This window comes from Sus scrofa, chromosome 6, assembly GCF_000003025.6.
Source record: "Sus scrofa isolate TJ Tabasco breed Duroc chromosome 6, Sscrofa11.1, whole genome shotgun sequence".
Lineage (NCBI taxonomy): Eukaryota > Metazoa > Chordata > Mammalia > Artiodactyla > Suidae > Sus > Sus scrofa.
The window spans coordinates 913,720-933,087 of NC_010448.4; the positions used below are offsets into that span (position 1 = coordinate 913,720).

The window sequence follows — 19,368 nt, forward strand, 5'->3', positions numbered from 1 at the left end:
TCCGAGTTCGAGCCCCATTTCCACTCAGTGAGTTAGGGATCCAGTGTTGCCCTGAGCTGTCATGTAGGTCAAAGACGCGGCTTGGGTCTGACGTGGCCATGGCTGTGGCATAGGCTGGCAGCTGCAGCTCCGATTGGACCCCCGGCTGAGAACTTCTATACTGCCACAGGTGTGGCCCTAAAAAGCAAATTAAAAAGTCACCTTTCTGCAGCAGGGCCACCACCCCATCTCAGAGATGCCCCCGAGGCACAGAAAGGGGTCTGGCCTCCTGGGCAGAAGGTCATCAGCCGGGGGAGCCACTGTGGGTATCCTTCTCTCGGCTCTGTTGACCGTGGTGCAGCTCCAAGACCCTGGCCACAATCGCTGCCAAGGGACAGCCCCCGGTGGCCAGGTTCCGGCCTGACCTTCAGGGTGGTCCCAGCCATCTCTAGAGGCTGGGAAAGGCTGTATTTTACAGGTGGGCCCTGGGACCCTGGCTGAGCTGCACTTCTGGCTTTTGAGGAATGGGAGGCCCTGGGCCTGTGTTGGAGTCTGGCAGGGCTGAGGCTCTCTGGGTCCTCAGGGCCCTCGCCAGCCTGGGTCCTGAGTCCAGCCGCCCCAGCCCCAGGTGGGCTCTGCCTCTCACCCTGTGCAGCGACTTCTCCTTTCCCAGCCCAACTCAAGGGCGCAAAAAGCCAAACCCGGGTGGCCAGGGTGAAGCGCCCAGGACATCCTAGGCTCAGACCCCGGCCTGTCCTCCCAAGGGCAGCTCTCGCTGCCCTCCTACGGCGCAGTCATGGGGCAGGGCTGGTGGTGGCACGCGCGGGTGCAAGCAGTCCCGGTCGGACCTCACCGGGCCTCGCCCCTGACCCCCAGCCTGGCGGCCGCCCTGGCCCTACCGGAGGAGCCTCCGAGCCAGCCCTCGGTCCCCAGGGGGCGCTGCGGGCCCACATCCGCGGGCGCAAAGCCTCAGCCGCTCTGGCCCCGCGGGACGTCGTTGCGCGTGGGACGCTGCGCAGGGACGCCCCGCGCCAGGGAGCCTTCCTTGGCCGCTCCAGCCGGCCCCGCCGAGGGAGAAGCGGCCCCTGCCCGTCCCCACGCGGCGCCGAGCGGCAGCGCCAAGGCTGGTGAAGGTGAGGGTCTTCTCGGGGCGTGCGTCGCACGGGGGTCCGAGCTGCCCGCTGCCCGGCCCCGGCCGGGAGGGCCGGCTGGGCGTGCGTGCCGCGTGGAGCAGTAGAGCGGGTGCCCGGGCGCGCCGGGCCGTCGGGGAGGCGCGGGGGCGGGCACGCTGGGAGGGCGGGGGCCGAGCTTATAAAAGCCCGCGGGCGGGCCGAGGGAGGAGGGAGCCGCCGAGCCGCGTCCGGCCCTGCTCAGCCTGCGAGCGCCGCGCACTCCGCCACGGGGCAGGGCTGACACCCGAGCGAGCGCAGACCCGGGCCGTCGGCTCCGGTGGGGCGCGGCGGGCCCCGGCCCGAGCAAGAGGCGGCGGCGGCGGCGCGGAGGCGCCCGGTCCCCGCCGACCAGCCGGGGTCCTGGCCGCGGCGCGCGGCACGTGCGGCGACCCGCCCTGTGCGCCATGGCGCGCCGGCCCCGGGTCCCCCACGCCGCCCCTTAGCGCCGCGGCGGCGGCCGCGCAGTCCCGGACCGGCCCCGCGGGCCCCTCGGGCATGGAGCCGCACGTGCTCTGCGCGGTCCTCTACTGGCTGCTGCTGCCCTTCGCGCTCCTGGCCGGTGAGTGGGGGCGGGCGCGGCGGGCTCTGGGCTGCGACCGGGTCTGCGCGTTCGTTCCGGCGCCCGGCTTGACGTCCGGGCCGCCGCTCGGCGAGGCTGGTCCGGGCGAGGACTGTGCGCGGGCGGGCGCGGAGATTCCCCGGGACGCGCAGCCCTGGCGCCCGCATTCCAGAAGCATGAGAGCGCCGGGGAGGCCGGGGCCGCGTCCGAGCGCCAGGCTGGGAGGGCGGCGGCGGGGTGGCGGCAGATGGCACCCGGGCGCCCACGGGGGCGGGCGGCGAGCGCCCCCCGGAGAGGGCGCGGCTCGCGTCCCCGTCCGGGGCTCTCGGGGTAGGGGGAGTGGGGAAGGGGGTGTCGGGCCCCTACGCGGGGGGGCTGGGACACTGGCGAGGGGGCGCGAATCTCTTTTTCTTCTTCGTGTTAAAAAAAAAAAAAAAAGAGAGAGAGAGAGAGAAAGAAAACGCGCAAACTTGCATCAGGACTTCCTGACCAATCTGGGAGAAGGCGGGCTTCCTGCCTGGAGCTGTTTAATCCGGAGCCTCCGGAGCAGAACTAACTGTCGTGCCCTGGGCTTGGCCCCCTTTGCTCTTCCCCTTCCCGTGTCCCCACCCCTCGCCGGACTCTGGAAAAACTAGTCGGGGTTCCTCCCTGCCTTCCTGGTGCCCTGGCTTCCTCGGCGGTGCCGCGGGAGGGGCCGGGCGGGCTGTCCTGGGCTGGGGGAGGGAACGCCCCCCCAGGAGGCTCTGGCCTTGGTAGGAGAGTTCAGGGCATCCGTGTCCCCTGCTGGCATGGCATTGGTGCCCCTTCCGGAAAGAAAGCACGTAGCTGTGGTTCTCTGTGCGCCATGGCCCCTCCCTCCACACCCCTCCTGGTCTCCCTGTGTGCCCAGGGCAGAGTGCCCGAGATGCATTTCACCCTTCACACTGTGGCCCTTGGCCCTGGGCTCCCTCCGCGGCGCCGTCTCTGCTGGGAGTGAAATGGAGCCGCGCGATTGAAGTCAATCTGGGAGTTTCCCTTGTGAGTCGGCCTTTTGGGTGGAAATCTGTCAGACCGTGGTGGCTGTGGGTGCTTTCATTCTGAGAGCCTTTCTAGAGCTAAGTCACTCCAGGTGGGCTCTGCCAACGTCTCTTATAGGTCAGAGCGGGCTCCAGTGGGCCAGGAACGTGGGGACCCAGAGCCGCCGGGCCCTGGGCGCCCAGACAGACTGTGTTTGGTGGTGAAACTCGGCAAGGTTTTCAGGACAGGAATCAATGACCCCATTGAGGTTGGGGAGGAGGGTCTGAGTCAGCCCTGGTGTGGACAGAACCGCCTGGGATGCGCTCCGGGGAGTGCAGGTCAGCCGGCTGCCCTCTGTGCCCGGCTGTCGTCTTCCTCGTGCTTCTGGAAAGCAGGCCAGCGAGCACAGAGCCCCAGCTGGAGGTCGGGCCCGGAGGCTGCTCGGCTCTGCCTGGCCCCAGCACACCTGCAGCCTCCTTAGCTGCCTTGAGCAGAGGGAGGGCGTCGGTGAGGCCTGGGCTGGGCCTGTCTGCGGGGGCTCCTTCCCCCTGACCAACGGCATCCCCCTGCCCGCCACCCCCCGCAGGTGGCACCTCCTTGTGGGGGTCGGGAATGTTTTCTGTGGTGGGCTGGGCAGTGGTGACCTCTTCCGCTAGTCTTTCCAAGCGTTAAAAAATAAACACCACTCCTAGCTTGCGGGCTGCAGCAAAACAAGCGGTGGAGCCAGACTCGGCCCGACCCCAGGAATTAATCTGGGTTCCTCAGGCTCGTGGTCGACGGGGCAGCGTCTCAGGTTCTCTGTGTGCGGAGGGGGGCTCGCCGGGGTCCCCCCCCAGGGGGGGGGCCCCAACTGGAGTCACTGGGAGCGTTCCCGTCCTGATGCCTGGTTCTTCAGGCACTTGGCTCGGTTCTGTAAGCCTCAGGCTGTGCCCCAGTCTGTGCATTAAAGTGCCCAGGCCACGCCTCACGCGGATTCTGTGTCTGGGTGGGGGCTTGGCCTTGAGCTTCAGGGGAGGGAGCCCTGCCAGGTGACACCTGAGAGGCTGGAGGCCCCAGGGACCTTACTGTGCTCTCTCTGGCTGGAGGCGGGACGTTTGCCGGGTGCCTTCCTAACGCCCCTTCACCACCACCAGCTTTGGTAGAAGCCCTGGGTTCTGGGGTGTTTTTCACGTGGGTGGCAGGTGCTGGGCGAGGCCAGCAGAGGGTCCTAGACTTGTGCCCTGCGCCGGCTCAGGCTGCCGAGAAGGTGGTGCGTCATCCCAGGGTGCCCCCCCCATCCCCCAGAACGGGGTGGCCTCAGATGGCTCACCTGTTGTCCCTGCAGCCCCCAGGGTCAGGACCCAGAGCTGGCCGGCAGGGCGGGACACGGCCACGCCTCTGGACTCTACCTGACCAGCTGCCTGAAGCTACCACTAGCCGAAGCCCGGTGGTTAGAGCGTTGGAACTCGGTAACTGAAACACAGGCGGGGCACTGACACAGCCTCTGCTGCAGGAAGGGGCTCCGGCCGCGGGCACGCCCACCCCTTGCTGGGCGTCACCTGCCCCAGCCTGCTCGTCGCTGTCGAGCTACCATTTAGAGCAGGGACACTTCCTCCTTTTCGCACCGGGCGCGCTGTCTCTGTCTCAGCACCCCAGTGAGGCGGCAGGAAGGCAGCGTGGACGGTGGGGCCCTGTTAGGAGCCCGGGCCTGCGCGTTCCCCCCCTCCCCCGCTGCCCCCGCCCCGGGCGGGCGGCGCGAGGCTCTGAGCGCCCGCAGGGAGCCCGGCCGGTCCAGGTCCAGCTCAGGCCGGCAGAGCTGCTTTCCCTGCCACCCTGCCGCCCTCGGGAGATGAACCAGGCCCCTGGTTGCTGGGAGCCCGGGCTCGGTGTGTCGGTGTGCGTGTTCGGGGGAGGGGCCCAGGAGCCAGGACGGGTCACCTTTCGCTCTCTGCAGGCAGCCAAGCCAGCGGAGCTGGGAGGGTCCTGCAGAGGAAGTGTCACCCGGTGGGAGGAGACCCCGTCCTGGCCTCTGGCCCTGGGCTGCTTCCTGGGCGGGGTCTCTCCCTCTGGCACTTACAGATGCAGAGGAGAGGGTCCCCACCTGCTCCGGGCGCAGCTGCAGGGGACCTGCCTTCCGCGGTGGGGTCTGGAGATGGGACCTGCCACCACCATCTTCAGGGCCCTGTGTGAGCTGCCTCCTCCAGGAAGCCCCCCTTGACCACCCCGGTCCTCAGAAATCCCCTTTTCCTTAAACGCAATGAGAGGTTGGGCTTTTCTTAGTTATTATAGGGAGGTCTCAGGGGAGAGGAGCCTGACTTTGCTGGGGGGCACCTGCAGCCCCGTCCCGCCCTGAAGTGGGCGGCCCCTCCCCTGTCTGAACCTCAGTTTCCCAGCTTGTAAATGAGGCTGTCAGGGCTTGTAGGCCCATCCCAGGTCTCTGATCCCCAGGCCTCTGGAGGGAGGGGCCGGGGGCAGCCCCCCCACCCTCAGGCCCCGGGGCCAGGGGCCCAGAGCGTGTGCCCAGATGTGCTGGCCGCCGGGGAACCGAGTGGACAAGCCGCCCATCGCCGGGTCTTGTGTACATAGCCGGCCACAGGCTGTTCCCAGGAAGGGGCGGTGTGGTGTCTGGGCGGCCCGGCCACTGTTCCTGACGCCCGCCTGCACAGACTCCTGCTCACATGGGGGGGGACCTCCTCCCGAGTCCTTCCCAAGGTCACTCCCACCTTCCCTGTTCCCTCGCCGGGGTCTCCTGGGACAGAGCTCCAGAGGCCTAGGTTCCCTGAGTGCCTTTGCTGTGCTCATTCGCACTTTGCCGAAGCCGGTGACACCACGCACAGTGGTGGCTGCGTCAGTCACACAGGACAAGGTCTGCGCGGAGCAGGCCCCGGGCCGTGGGAGGGCGAGCGCCAGGCAAGACCACTCTGCTGCAGGGAGTGAGGACGTGGCCAGGCAGGGGGGCAGCATGGCAGATCAAAGGCCCCCCAGGATCGGGCGTCTGTGGCAGGAGGCTCGGGGACTCTTAATCCCCTGGTGGGGGCCCCTGGAGGGAGGGTGGGGTGGGGAGGGCGGGGCAGGAGCAGAGCTGGGCCACCAGGACCTGGGCCCTGGGGCTTGATTCCCCTTCCCATTCTGATTTTTTATTTAGGTTTTTTTTTTTTTTTTTTTGCTTTTTTAGGGCCACTCCCACGGCCTACGGAGGTTCCCAGGCTAGGGATCGAATCAGAGCTACAGCTGCTGGCCTCTACCACAGCCACAACAACGCCAGATCCAAGCCACATCTGCAACCTACACCACAGCTCATGGCAACGCTGGGTCCTTAACCCACTGAGCGAGGCCAGGGATCGAACCCACATCCTCGTGAATACCTGGCAGATTCGTTTCGCTGCGCCGCAACGGGAACTCCTTTCATTTGGTTTTAACGCCTCAAGTGATGCCTCAAGTCTGGCCCTGAAGCAGTGCAGTGTCGGGACTGAGCCTGTCCTGTCACGCTTTCTCCCCCTTCTCTCAAGGAAGCCCTGCTCTGCTCAGAGGCCGGGTGGCTGTGGTCCCCACTTGTGAGGTTAGGTGGCCCCAGACCTTTGGAGCCGCTGCAGCACCGCTCCCCCCGCCCGCCGCTCACGTGCAAGGGTGTTTCGGGGTGGGGGTGGGGGAGTGCTGGGCCGGGGTCAGCAGCTGCCCAGCCCGAGAAGGCCCCTTGAGTCTGAGACCGGGCACTGTGGGCGGCCCTGGAGAGGCTGCCCGGGCACGTTGGGCAGCGGTCTGACCCAAGCCAGCCTCTTGGTGATGCCAGGGCACCCTCAGGCCGACGTGCGTGGCCTCCCGCTCCTCTGCCCCGTCTCGGGGCCTTTGCTGCGTGGGGTGGGTCAATTTTTCTGGTGTGTTTTAATAACATAATTATAGGGAGTATTTTTAGTTCCCTGTGACGGCCTGCTGTTTACCGGGCTGCGATCTGCGTGCTGTTTTTCTCCGTAAGTATATATAGCCCGGGCCACTTCTCCTTCCTCGGGTTCAGGCTAAAGAGGGACCGTGGCCACTTCGGCCGCCTCCTGCGGTTTCCTTTGCCAGTGAACGGGCGGCTGAAACGGGCCCGGGAGCCAGCCCGCTCCTGCAGGGCGGGAGGGGCTGGGGGCCGTGCTGCTGTCCCCGAGAACAGGTGGGGGGCTCGGGGTGAGCAGAGCCGCCGTCCCAGGACCGTGAGCACTGACCGGGCAGGGCGCTGAGGCTGGGGGAGGGCGTGCCTCGCGCCCACCCCCCGGGCAGGGCTCCGACCCCAGCCATGCCCAGCTCTGCTGGCCCGGCCGGGCCCTGGCTCTCCTCGCCTCCCTGCCCTTCTGTGCCTTCCCTGGATCCTCCGGGGAAGCAGCAGAACAGAACTGCTGTGTAAACAGATCCTTCAGGCCTGTAGGAGTGGCCAGAGGCCCACGCTTGTGCCTGGGACTCGACAGTGGGGGCTCCCGGGCAGGGGCCCTCTGAGCAGGTGCACCTCCAGCCTGGGTCTCAGTCTCTCACCTACGGGAGCCAGTGGGGCCTGTGACCTGCGGCCGGGCCACCATCACACCCCGTCTCCCACGGGCCCAGCTCCTGTTCCGCCTCCTCTCCCTCCCTCCCTCTCATGAATTCTGTTGATGCTTAAAACACCATCTGAAACAGCAGGCGTTACACCAGCACTCAGGGAGCTTTCCAGAGGAGACACGATCAGCCATTCGCTACCCGGTCAATCAGCTGTTTTAACTTCCCTCCCCGTCCAAAGCCAGGGCTCGTACTGACCACAGGCCACGACACCTGGCGAGCTTGGTGCTGGGGGTACCTGTCTGCCCTGTGGGGGGGGCGGTGTCCCCTGCAGCTTTACCGAGGGGGGGGCAAGTCGTCCTCACTGTCGAGGCCCCTAGCTAAGTGCCTCGCGCCTGGGGGCACCTTGGAGTGTGAGTTGCCTTTCCCTAGGCTCACGTCACAGGGCAGCAGCCCCCCGGACCCCCTGACATGCCCCCTTGATTCCCATGTGTGCAGCTGGCCCTGACCGCGGCCTCCGGCCGACCAGTCCCATGGGCGCCCACCTCTGCCTCCTCGTCTCCTGTGGTTCCACTCACCCCGCAGGCTGCACCCTCGTCTGCTGGCGGTGCCCCCTCTGCCCCGGCCCCAGGCTTCTGGCTCTGTGTCCAGAAGTGTCCCACGGCCAAGCGGCCTTCCTAGGCCCTCCGAGAGCTGCCCACTGCTTGCCCGCACCCTCTGCTGGCCCCCCCTGCTGCTGGCAGCACGTTCTCTCGTAAGAGGCAGCAGTGGTGGCCCCCTTTAGCGATAAGCACCAGGGCCTGTGGTGACATTATGGAAGTGGGGTGGCTGTCAGCCCCAGAGCCGCCGGCCCCGATGCCCGGGTTCTTGCCCGGGACGCTGCTGCCTCTGAGGAGCCTTGCCCCATGCTTGTCCACGTTCGGGGTGAGCCCCCCGTTCCCTCCTGTGACTGTGCTGCTTCCCCGCAGGGCTCCAGCTTTTGTCTCGTCTCCTGCCTCCCCAGATGTGTCCTTGTTCTGGAACCTGCCGCTGGCCCCTGCCACCACCTCCTGGGGCCGCCCCTCCTCCCTCCCAGCCCCTCCGTCACTCGCTCAGCACCGTTTGGAGACCCTGCCTGAACCAGGCCTTGCTTCAGGCTTTGGGGTCCTGCCGGGAGCCCCCGGGGGACAGGCAGGCCGGAAAGGGCCAGACCTCAAGCGCTGGGCCTGGGGCTTGACGGTGGTGCCTCCGCAAGCCACACCCCCGGAGAAGACGGAGGATGTTTCTGCCCGTGGTCGCCCCCTGCCGCCCTGACTCCGTCCCCAGGTCCCTGGGGCCTGCCCTGGGGGGTCCGTATTGGAGGGACCACCAGGGCAGGTCCTTCTGTGTCCGCCGCCTCGGCCCAATGAAGCGCCCGTGATAATCTGTGATTCTGCGTGGCAGCGGTTTGTCCTCTCTGGTCGTGGCTGGTGTCCCCCGAGCACACTGTCGCCTTTACCCGAAATCCCGCTGGCGAGTCTGCGCGAGGCCGCGGGCCGGGTGCGTCTCCGTGGACACTCACTTGAGCTCCGCTCCCGCGCGAGCGTGGGGTTGCCGGGTCGTAGGCAGCGCGTTGACCACAAGGACGCCGTGGTCGGTCCTCCTGGTTGTCGCTGGGGAGTGTCTAGGGTGCCACACCCTTGCCGCACACGGTGCGGGCCCCTGATTTTAGCTGGTTTGTGGGCGTGAGGTGGTGTCTGCTGCACGTCCGTCCGTGTTCCGCTGAAGCCGACGACAGTTGGTCACCTCGGCCACCCTCTGTGCCATGTCCCTGAGACACGTTCGCCCGTTTGAGAGGGGCGGATTCTTGTCACTTCTGGCCGTGGGCGTTCTTCTTCTCTCGGCTGCTCTTCTGCAGACGCTTCTCCCTGCGCAGCGTCTTCACCGCGTCCCTCTCGGAGCAGGTGGTTTTCGTTCCGGGCCCCGTGCGCACGCACGCTCTGCCCGTGAGCCCGCCTCGGCCTGCACGGCCTCTCCCGCTCCCTGGCGCCGGCGGCCTGGGGGCCTGGCTCGGGGGTCACGCTCTGTTTCCTGGAGGGTGGGCCCTGCCTGTGTGCTTCCTGCCTCGGCCTGTGCCCTCTGCTGCCTGCCCAGCCTTCCGCCTGCTCTCAGACCGCCAGGGCCCCTGTCCTGGTGGCGCGGCTGTGGCTGGGACCCTCCACCCGTCAGCGTGGCCTCCCCGAGCCACCTGTTGGATAAAGCGGTTCCTTTCAGCTGCTGCAGAGACCTACCGTCCCTGTGGTTGCCAGGGACGCAGTGACCATCTGTGCTTGCCTCTCCCCTTCTGGGCGGTTCCCCTCTGGGTAAACTCAAGTCGGACTCTGTGTCGCCTCAGCCTGCGTGGACACGGTGTTCCGTGACCCTCAGGGAGGCCTGTGCCATCTCCCCAGCGGATGGGCTGCGTCCTTGGCCAGCACGGCCAGCGCTGTGTCCTCCGCCGCCTCTCTGCCCTCTGTGCCAGCCCGCTCAGCCTGCATCTCCCTCCTCTGCTGTGTTTGGGGAGATGCCTGGCCTGCTTCCCCAGGCTGGGTGCCCTCGTGAGCCCTGTCTGCCCTGCACTGTTGTGCTGGCGGGGTGGTGCCCGCCTGTCCCTCAGCAGCTGTCTTCTTGTCACCGTTTCTCTGGCCCAGCTGGGGCTGGCCACTGCCCGGGCCTGTGGGTGGGACCTGGACGGAGGCAGAGCCTGTGACAAGTGGGCACTGCTTGAGGCCCTGGGGCTCTGAGCCCTGCCTGCTGCCACCACCCCCCCCAGCTGCCGGAGCTGCATCCCGCACCTTATCAGTGGGTGCAGGCCGCCCGGCAGGGGAGAGGGGGTCAGCTGGGCCTAATCTCTGGAGGTCAGGAGTCGGAGGATGGCGGGGTGCCCCAGGCCCTGTGAGCGCCCAGGGGTGGCCTGAGGTCCCCCTCGGCGGGCAGCCTCGCCCAGGAGCGGGCTTTCTGAATGATTCGTTGGCTCTGTGTCCTCGCCAGAGTCCCGGCCTGGCACAGGGCAGGTAGCGTGACTGGTGGGAACGAGATTAGCTCTGAAGCAAAGCGGGCGGGTGGTCTGGCCTGGAGGCTGCTCTAGACACTGGGGGCGGGCTCTGGATCCTGGGGCGCCCCCACCCCAGGGAGCTAGGGGCCCTCCTCTTCCCCTGGAGGCTGCCCTGGGGTCCCCGGCCCTTAGGGTCCAGGGCCTATGGCTCCTCCCTGGGGTTGCAGGTGGAGGCACCCCCCGCTGGGAGGCCGTGTCCTCGTCTCCCAGAGTGAGGCCAGGCTTGCGCTGAGTAAACGAAACCCCGGCCACACAGGGAGAGCAGCTGGCCTCCCGCCTGACCCCGCGTTTGTGGCCTCCTTCCTTGGCGCGGTAACCCTCTTCTCCCTCCTGTCGCCTGCCGTGGCCCCAAACTGGGTGGGCCACCCTCCCGTCCTGTGCTGCTCCCCTTTGGGGTGTCCTCTCCACCCTGCTGCCACTTGGAGAGCAGAGGCCCAGGGTGGAGGCCGGGAGCAGACCCCGCGAGGCAGATGGCCGTGTCATTGCTGCCTCCGGAGGAGGCTGCGGAGGCTTCTGGGCTGGACAGGCTGTGTCACATTCCAGAGCCGAGAGGCTTCCAGGCATCCCGGGGCAGGGCGGGGGGACTGTTTGCGGAGGCGCTGGCAGCCTGCAGGGGGGTTGCTGAGGACTTTTGAGATGAAGTGGCCCCCCCGCGGGGGGGGAGGGCAGGGGTGACCTGAGGACGAGGGCGGGACTGCCGAGGGTCCTCCCCCCGAGGTGGCGGCGGCGGCAGGGCGCTGCAGCTCCTGGCAGAACGAAGCAGAAGACCCATCTCTCCTCGGCCCGCCTGCGGGCGGGGGCCCGTGGTGTGCGCACAGCTGCCAGGGGACTGGGCTTCCAGCCCCGTCCGCCACTTCCCTGTAACCTGAGGCCGTTTCCTCGCTGGACTGGGTTCCCGGCCGCAGGCGCCCACAGGCTTCGCAGGCTCCAGGCAACAGGGCCCATCACCGGCTTCCTCACTCGCCACCGAGCAGAGGGTCCGGGACTCTGTCCCTCCTTCCCAGTTCCGACCCCGGAGAGGGACGCCCGCCCGGAGGCACGTGGCGCCGGACCCCGAGGTTGGCAGGACGGTCGAGCCAGTGGCCGTGCCCTGTGTCCAGCCTCCCACCGGGATGGTCCAGGGCCTCGGGGGGCTTGTAAATGGTGTTTGGACACGGCTCCTCCCCAGCCTGTCCCTTCTGTTGTGCGGCGTGGTGGGGGGGGCCCACTGAGGCTGCGCAGGGACTCAGGCAGCCTCTGCCCCATCCTGAGCAATGCCCCTGGGCACTCCAGGGCACTGCCGCGCCGGGATTCAGGTGCTGTGCCCAGCAGCCCCTGGGCAGCGAGAGTCCTCAGGCCCAGTGGTTTGAGGCCACCTGCGCCTCCGTCTGCCTGCTGGGGTGGCGGGTGCCCTCAGAGCAGAGCACCGGCCGGAAAAGCTCCCAGGCCAAGCTTCTGTCACCCTTCTCCTCCTGCCTTGAGCTGGGCCCAGGCCTGGTTCTGCTGCTGGGCACCGTGGGGAAAGTGGCTTAGCCTCTCTGGGCCTTGAACTCGCACCCTTCAGAGCACTGTGCCGTGGGGAGGCTGTCTGGACTGGAGCCGGGGTGCGGAGCCAGCTACACGGCCAGCCGCCGCCGCCTCATCCCTGGGGCCGCTCCGCACCCCGCATGTAAGATTAGCACCTGCCCTGCTTGGCCTCGTGGCCCTCGAGGTGACCTGCCAGGTGGCGTGGGCAGAGATGCCTTGGGAAGTCGCCCTGAGCTGGTGGCAGCCGTGCTGCCTCCCACACACCCCTGGGTGCTCTGTGCTGAAGCCTGGGCCGCCCAGCGCTTTAATCGAGGGGCCCGGCCCTGGAGCCTCCGGGCACCGCGGTGGCCTCACCAGAGGCATCTGGGGCAGAGTTGTCAGTGGCTTGTGATGTCCATTTGGAGGCGGGTGCTGGGGTCAGGACACCCGGCTTTAGGCCCGCTCGGGCGGGGACCGTGGAACCTGCCGGCTGTGGCCGAGTCATGGGCCTGGACGCTCCCGCAGGACGGCCGCGGAGCCACCGCGTGGCCAGCTTTGCGGGCTGCCTGCCGGCAGAGGCGGGAGCGGAGGGAGCGGGCAGGCCCTCGGTCCGGGCTGCGGCGTGGCGTGTCCCCGAGGAGGGCCACCGGCACCCCCCAGGCCCCTCTGCCTGGCCTCCGGAGGCCGCGCGTGAGGAATCGCAGCCCCCTGGCCGCAGAGCGTGGGAACCGGAAGTCGGCTGGGCCGGGGCGGTGGGAGGAGGGCAGGCGTGCAGCTGGCACTGGGGCACGGGGTGGGATGCCCTGGGGAGCGGGGGGCGGGCTGCCTGTGCCCGCAGTCCCCGCTGGGAGAGGGGACGATGGGGTCGTGCGTTTGGCTGGCAGAGTGGCTGGGAAGGGACCCCTGCCAGTGGCGTGTCTGCGCCAGCGTGCGGTCCTCTAGGGAGGCGACGGGTCGGGCTTCTGTGGGCCCCCTGGGCTGACTCGGCCCTCCTGCTTGCTGGCCCTCCCTGGCTTCCCGCTGGCTGCTCCAGCAGCGGGATGAGCCCCAGGAGCCGTGTGGCCTGCTCAAGGGTAGTGGGGACCCCTTGGGGGGTGTCAGGCCTGGGGCTGTCCTCCCCCACCCCCTCGTTAATGGGAGCTGTAGGGTCTGACCCTGGGAGCAGGGGGACTGGGAGGGTGAGGTCAGGGTGCAGTGGGGGTAGGAGGTGTGAGAGGCCTGGTTCTGGTCCAGGTTCCCCGGGCTGCGTGCAGGTGGCCTCAGGGGGGCATCTGCAGGCTCCTCCTGTGGCTGGAGAGCCGTCGGCTGAGAACCACCCGTGGGCCAGCAGTTCAGCAGCCTCTGGCGTGGACAGGACGGGTGTACCCAGTTCACGGGTGTGGAAATGAGGCCCGGGGAGGTGACACGGCTGCAGCAGTGGAGCCAGGCCGTTGGCCAAGGCTGTTGTGACTCCAGAGGCTTGCGTGTCTCAGCCCTTTGTGCCCTGTCCATCGTGGGGGCAGCCCTGAGGTGACAGCTGCCCTGTGCCGAATGGTCCAGCTGAGACCAGGGAAGGTGACCGGGAGCTGGTCCGCCTCTCCCTGCCTGGAAGGGTCCTCTCCCTGCCCGGGGGGTTGGGGAGATGCTGGATGGTGGCTCTGACCCTGGGAGAGGGGCGCTGGGGCGCGCGCTGGCGCTGCCGTGCGCCTCGTGGGGGCCTGTTCGTCACGTCCCTTGGGACCCCCTCGGATGTCTGCTGCTTGCTTTGCTCTTAGGGATTAGATTAGTTTTCCATAAAAACAGGATGTGGTGGGTGAGAGGCAGTGTTCGATCTGTTTTGTCCCTCCTCTTTTTCCAGGAACTGAATGTATGGCTTCGGCCAGGGCTGCCCTGTCCCCACCCCCACTCCCCAGGGCGCAGGGACCTCGCTCTGCTCTCTGCTCTTAAGTGACTGCTTCGTCTCTCGTCTGGAAAGCTCACTCCATCACCAGGAGCCAGCGGGGACACTCCCGCCGTGCGGTCCGAGAGCCGGGCGGGTGTGGGAGGAGGGACCTTGCACCGGCCACCCTGGACGTCTGCGATGCTGGACTGAGCCTGGGGTGGCCTGGCCTCAGCCCCGACCCCGACGGCCCAGGCCCTCGGGGTCGAGCCTCGGTCTGGAGGGGCCGCCGTGTGGAGGAGGTGGTGGAGCCAGGCCCGGGCCGTGCCTGCCGTGCACGCAGTCAGGGAAGCCTCCTGGCTGGTTTAGGGAAGAGCCCAGCCGTGGAGCCCTGGGCACGTCTGGGGAGCCTGGGTTTGTCCTGGGGACATGGGAACCACGAAGAGCCTACGGGGTTGAGCTCCAGGCCCCGGCTTCCTTGCTCGCCCTCTCGGGCCGTCCTGACTCCAGGGAGAGGCTGCCCACAGGCAGAGGCCTGGCTCTGTCACTCACTGGCCGAGGGGCCTTGGCTTGTGACCCGCAGGGGCCTCGCCCCAGCCCCCCGCACAGTCCCTGCTCAGCGACAGACCGCAGAGGAGAGGCGAGGGTGGCTTGGGAGTTTCCAGCCAGGCCTCCCACCTCCAGCCCATCCTCAGCTCAGGCTTCTTGCCCTGGGACCTTGCAAAGCAGATTTAAGACGGGAGAAGCCCCAGACCTACGTGAGTGGGCTCGGGGTGGAGGGGGGCTCTGGGTTCTGGTCCTGGGGACCTGGTGGGCAGGGCCCCCAGGAGGGGCTCTCAGGAGCCTGTGCTAGGGTGGCCTGTCCTCGGCAGGCGCGGGGCCTGGCGCAGGAAGCCCGGTGCACTTGGAGGCTGCTCTGGTTCTTGCGGCCTCTGCAGAACACAGCCGTGGCCCGGACGTCCCCTGGACCGGACCCCAGATGGACCTCCAGAGCCCACAAGTGGCTCTTCCTGGACGGACTTCCTGAAATCCATGTGCATTTTTCACTAGAGGGAAGGAGGGGCCTGGGGGACGAGCAGAGGACAGTAAAGCCTAGCCGCTGAAGCTTCCTCTGGCGGGAAAGCAGGTTGGAGCCGAGCCGTGTTGGCAGGAGCGTCGAACTGGCGTGTTTGTTATTTCTGCACTTCTCTGCAGCTACAGAGCTTCTGAAAAGGCGGGCAAGGAAAGGGGGCATCTGGGAGCTGGTCAGCCGCCTCCCGGCCTGGGGGAGCCGGGGTGCAGGCCTGGGAGGCCTGCCCGTCTTGGCCTTGGGGGTGGGCCGCGTCCCTGCAGGTGGAGCCGGGCTGGTTGGTTGTGAGCGGACAGTGCTGTGTTTTCTTGTGGCTTCGTGAGCTTGCTGAAGCTCCAGCGCCCTTGTGGGGCGTCTGACACCCTGCCTGCCCAGCCCTGCAGCTTCCTGGGCCTGCACCTCAGAGGTGGGCAAGCCAGCCTGGGCTTCCCAAGCAGAATCTTGAAAGCAGGTGGATCAGCCAGGGGTCCCCAGAAAGGCGGCCCGCAGGCCTGGGCCGGTAGATGTCTCATAAAAGGTGCAGGGGGACGGGGAGGCGTCGCAGGGGGGCAGGTCCAACGTGTACAGGGAGCTCAGCAGGCCGGAAACTCAGGCACGCCTTGTTGCAACCTAGAGTCCAAGGATTGAAGAGGCTGGAGGGTCCCTCCTTCCCTGGGGGCCTCAGGCCTTGTGTCAGGGAGGCGTCTGCTGTCCTCGAAGTGTGGGCCTAAGGCTGCCCCTCTGCTGACACACGGGGCCACCAGCCCAGCCCGAGGGCCTGTTAGGGCCACGCTGGGGCCAGCCTGCCACTCTGAGAAGATGGCTGGGTGTGCTCGCCGGCCCGTGCCACCTCCGGTCCCACCCCCGAGATTGCAGGCGGTCCCCTGACCTCGGCGCCCTCACCCAGGGTGAAGCCAGCGGCCCGCTTCTCCGAGGGCAGGGCTGCCCCCGCCGCTACCTGCCAGCCTCCCAGCCGCTGTGCCCGGGGCAGGGCAGGCATGGCCAGGTTCCCGTGAACGTCCTGTATCACCAAAGGGGACCTGCCCCGGTCCCCCGCTGACGCAGGCAGCGATGACAGTGCGCCCTTCCCGCCGCAGCTCCCGCCTCCCTGGGGGGGGGCAGGGCTCCGAAGGGCCCGCGGTCCCCACCCCTCCCTGACCAGGCTGCCTTCCGAAGCCCGCGACCCTGTGCCCACCTGCCCTCCGGAGGTGACAAGGTGGCCTTCCTCCCGGGCGCGGGGAGGAGCCCCAGATCGGGGCGGCCGGGTTGCATGACCAGGCGCGGGGGCCGTTTGCACAAGCCTGACCGGACAGGCTCAGGGCCTCGGGGTGCTGTGGGCCGGCTGAATCACCGGCGGGGGGCTCTGAGTCAGCACCCCAGCCTCATGTCGCGGGCCCAGAGCTGGGGCCAGGTTTGGAAAGGTGGCCCCGGGCCCTGGTCCTTTGAGCGCAGGGCCGCTGCGCTGGCTGATGCTCGCGGGGTCTCCCAGCCCAGCACCTGCCCTGCGGGCCCTCGGCTCCTCCCTGCGCGAGCTGCTCGTCCACGCCGCCCAGACCGCGGGTCCCCGGGCAGCGCTCTGGCTCCCATGCTCGTTGTGCCTTTGGTGGGGCCGTGACTACGCCTGGCGGTGGCCTGTGTGTTTGCCACCCGGCCTCGGGCACCACGCTGGGTCTGTCCCCTGCGGAGGTGGGGCGAGCACTCCTGGCCCTGAGGCTGAGCGGCCTCAGCCAGGGGTGGGAGGTCGGGGGGGCTCTGGGAGGGGTCCTGGGGTGGGGAGGCCCTCTGAGGCCTGGAGGGTGGCGTGGGCGGTGAGGCCTGCGTCCTGGGTCGGGAGGCCCTCATTTCTGGCGCTGTGGGTGGGCGCCTCTCGGAACCCCCCACACACACACTGCTGGGCGGGGGCATTCTGTCAATTAGCCTGGAATTTGGGGTGGGGCGGGAGGACCCAGGTCACAGGTGTCCTTGTTTACCCAGGGCTGGCCACCCGGATGTCTTGAGGCTTCTGGGCTGTGCGGTCCACTCAAGGTCAGCTCCCCGCGCTGTCCCGAACCCCGTGAGCAGTCCCATGGTGGAGACTGGGTGACAGCTTCCTTGGTGTAAAGTAACCTTGGGTTTGGAGTTCCCGTCGTGGCTCAGTGGTGAATGAACCTGACTGGGAACCATGAGGTTGCGGGTTTGATCCCTGGCCTTGCTCAGTGGGTTAAGGATCTGGCATTGCCGTGAGCTGTGGTGTTGGTCGCAGATGCGGCTCGGATCCCGTGTTGCTGTGAGTCTAGCGTAGGCCGGCGGCTACGGCTCCGATTCGACCCCTAGCCTGGGAACCTCCATGTGCCGCGGGAGCGGCCCAAGAAATGGCAAAAAGACAAAAATAAATAAGTAAAGCGACCTTGGGTTCCTGAGGCCGTGGGCCCCTGGCGCTCAGGAGAGCCCCAAGGGCAGACGCCTCACGCACTCTGTCTCGGGGGTCCCCATGGCCCGCCAGGGCGCAGGGCTGGACTGGACAGACGGACGGGGGCAGGGAGGCCTGCGGCCAGCCTGGCCCTTCACAGAGGAGCCCCTTGTGTGCCGGGCAGCCAGCAGGGCCCCCTTAGGTGTCTGCTCCCCACTGTGGCCTTGTCGCAGGTGAGGAGCCAGCCTCCAGCTCCCTAGCTGGGCCCTGGGCATTTGGGGACCACCCCCCACCCACCGAGCCCCAGCTGCCGCCTATCCCCATGCCCGTTTGTGTGATGAGGCCACTCTGGCCCTTGGGGGCTGCTGCTCTGCCCCCATGAGCTGGCACGCAGCATGTTCTTCCGAGGGGGCTGGGGGCTGGGAAAGAGCAGGGGGGCACCTGGCTGAGGGGCCCATGTGCCCAGGAGCCTTCAGGGCTCTGCCTCTGGGAGGCCGGCAAGGCTGCAGGCAGCCCGATGGCCGCACAGGTGCCTCGGCTGGGCCGTTGTGCCTCCGTGTCCCCATCTGACAGGTGCCTGCGGTTGCAGCTCAGCCAGGAGCCCCTTTCCTTGGGCCTGGAGGGTCCTGCCTGTCCCTGGGCGTCTGGGAGGCGGGGGCGCTGCCTGGGGCTGACGCGCCTGAGAGCCAGAGGGTGCCAGTCTCCCCCTATGTGGCCGGAGGGCTCGCAGTGCTGGCTGCTGGCCTTGGGGACATAGGCTGACTGTCACCTGCTTGCTGTGGCCCCTGTGTGGGCCGGGCCCTGAGCTCTGGATGGCAGGGGGTGGGTGGAGCTGGGCAGGGCGAGGGCACGCACTGCTCCCACCTGTCCCCCAGCCCAGAGCTCGCAGGTACGCAGGGCCTGGGGGCCTGGCCCTTCTGTGGAATGTGGGCCCCACCCCTGGCCTGGAATCCAGCCCTCTCCGTGGGAGAGGGCGCGGCAGGGTGGGAGCCCCGACCCTTCAGGGGAACCGGGCCACAGCAAATGGCTCTGGCGCCCGTGATGCCACCATGAAGAGCACTGCGCATTTCTGGGGAAGCCTGTTCTCTGCCCCTGGCTCTGGGGGAGGAGCAGGCGAATTGGCAGGCAGGGCAGGGGGCTCCCTGCGGTGCCGAGGGTCTTCAGTGAAGGCCGAGCACTGGGTAGGGGGGCGGGGGGGGTCTGAGCAGCCTCGGGAGGAGGAGGACAGATGCCCCCCGCCAGGCCTGGGCAGCGCTGTTTGAAAGTCCCACCTGCTTCGCCTCCGGGAGCCATTCCCCTCCCCAGTCTGAAATGGGAACAGCCTCGGGCTCGCGTGGGACCCTCAGGTGATGGTGGCGTGCTGTTGGGACCCCCCAGGACCTGGCTCAGTCCCCTTCCCCTGTGTTCTGGCTGTACCAGGCGGCTCGCAGCCCTGGGCAGTCAGCACGGCTTCACGGGGCTCGTGCTGCGGGGGCCTGGCCCTGTGCCAGTCAGGTGAGTCGGGAAACCGGGTTTCCCAGACACCGGGCCATTAAACCTGGACCCCGAGCCAGTTAAACTCTCTGCCAGCATCCTCAGCGTCCCAGGCTTCTTGGCTGGGCTCCAAGTAGGTGACAGTGTCCCTTGGTGTCTCCTGCCCGTGGGCCGCCCAGGGCGCCTCACTCCGCCCTGCGCCCTCGCCTCCGAGCTCGCGTCCGTGTCTTTGGCCTCCGTCCTTCGGCCTCGGTTTCTGACCTGCAAAAGCAAAGGGGCGCCGAGGACCTCGGACTTTAGACGGACGTTCTCCTGGCCCCGCTCTAGGGGCTGTGACCTGGCTCCCCGCGTCGCCCTCCCCTCCTGCCCTGCGGGCAGCCCCTCCCCGAGCGGCCCTCACCCGGCTGGGCTCCTGGGTGGCAGGGCTGCAGGTGCGGGGGACCGAGCAGAGGACGGCCGAAGGGCCTGGGGTCTCGGGCTGTGGGCCCGTAGCTCCCTCTCCCCCCAGCCTTCTGCGAGGGTCCCTGTGTGCCTGGGGCCCTGAGGTGCCGGGCTGCCCTGCCTGGGGTGGTCCTGACCACAGCTCTGTCCCCAGAGGCTGCCTGCTCTCCTGTGCCCTCGGCCGACCCGCCCAGCCTTCCTATTCCAGAAAGCTGGGTCTAGTCGAACCCTCGCTTCGTCGGCTTGGGGGTGTGGCAGGTGTGGCCGCCGAGTGCTGGCTGCCCATGAGACTCCCATGGATGGCAGGGGACAGCCAGGGCCACCGGCCGCCCTGCTGCCACGTCTGTCTTTCCTCTTCCTCTTCCTCCTCTCGCCCCGCCCGCCTGCCCGCTGGCAGAAGGCAGCAGGGAAGTGTTTATGGGTTTCTC

General features: G+C 68.0%; 1 protein-coding gene across 11 annotated transcripts in view; it reads left to right on the top strand.

The window, feature by feature from the left end:
- The window catches only part of PIEZO1 (piezo type mechanosensitive ion channel component 1), a 52,634-nt gene continuing 34,026 nt past the window's right edge, over nt 761-19,368 (top strand). For 9 of the 11 annotated variants that reach the window (XM_021093650.1, XM_021093653.1, XM_021093654.1 and 6 more), the window contains exon 1: nt 761-1,112. In XM_021093650.1, the coding sequence (XP_020949309.1) occupies nt 776-1,112 (337 nt within the window). In that variant the 5' untranslated portion in view covers nt 761-775. The other 2 variants (XM_021093657.1, XM_021093656.1) reach the window with 1 other exon arrangement.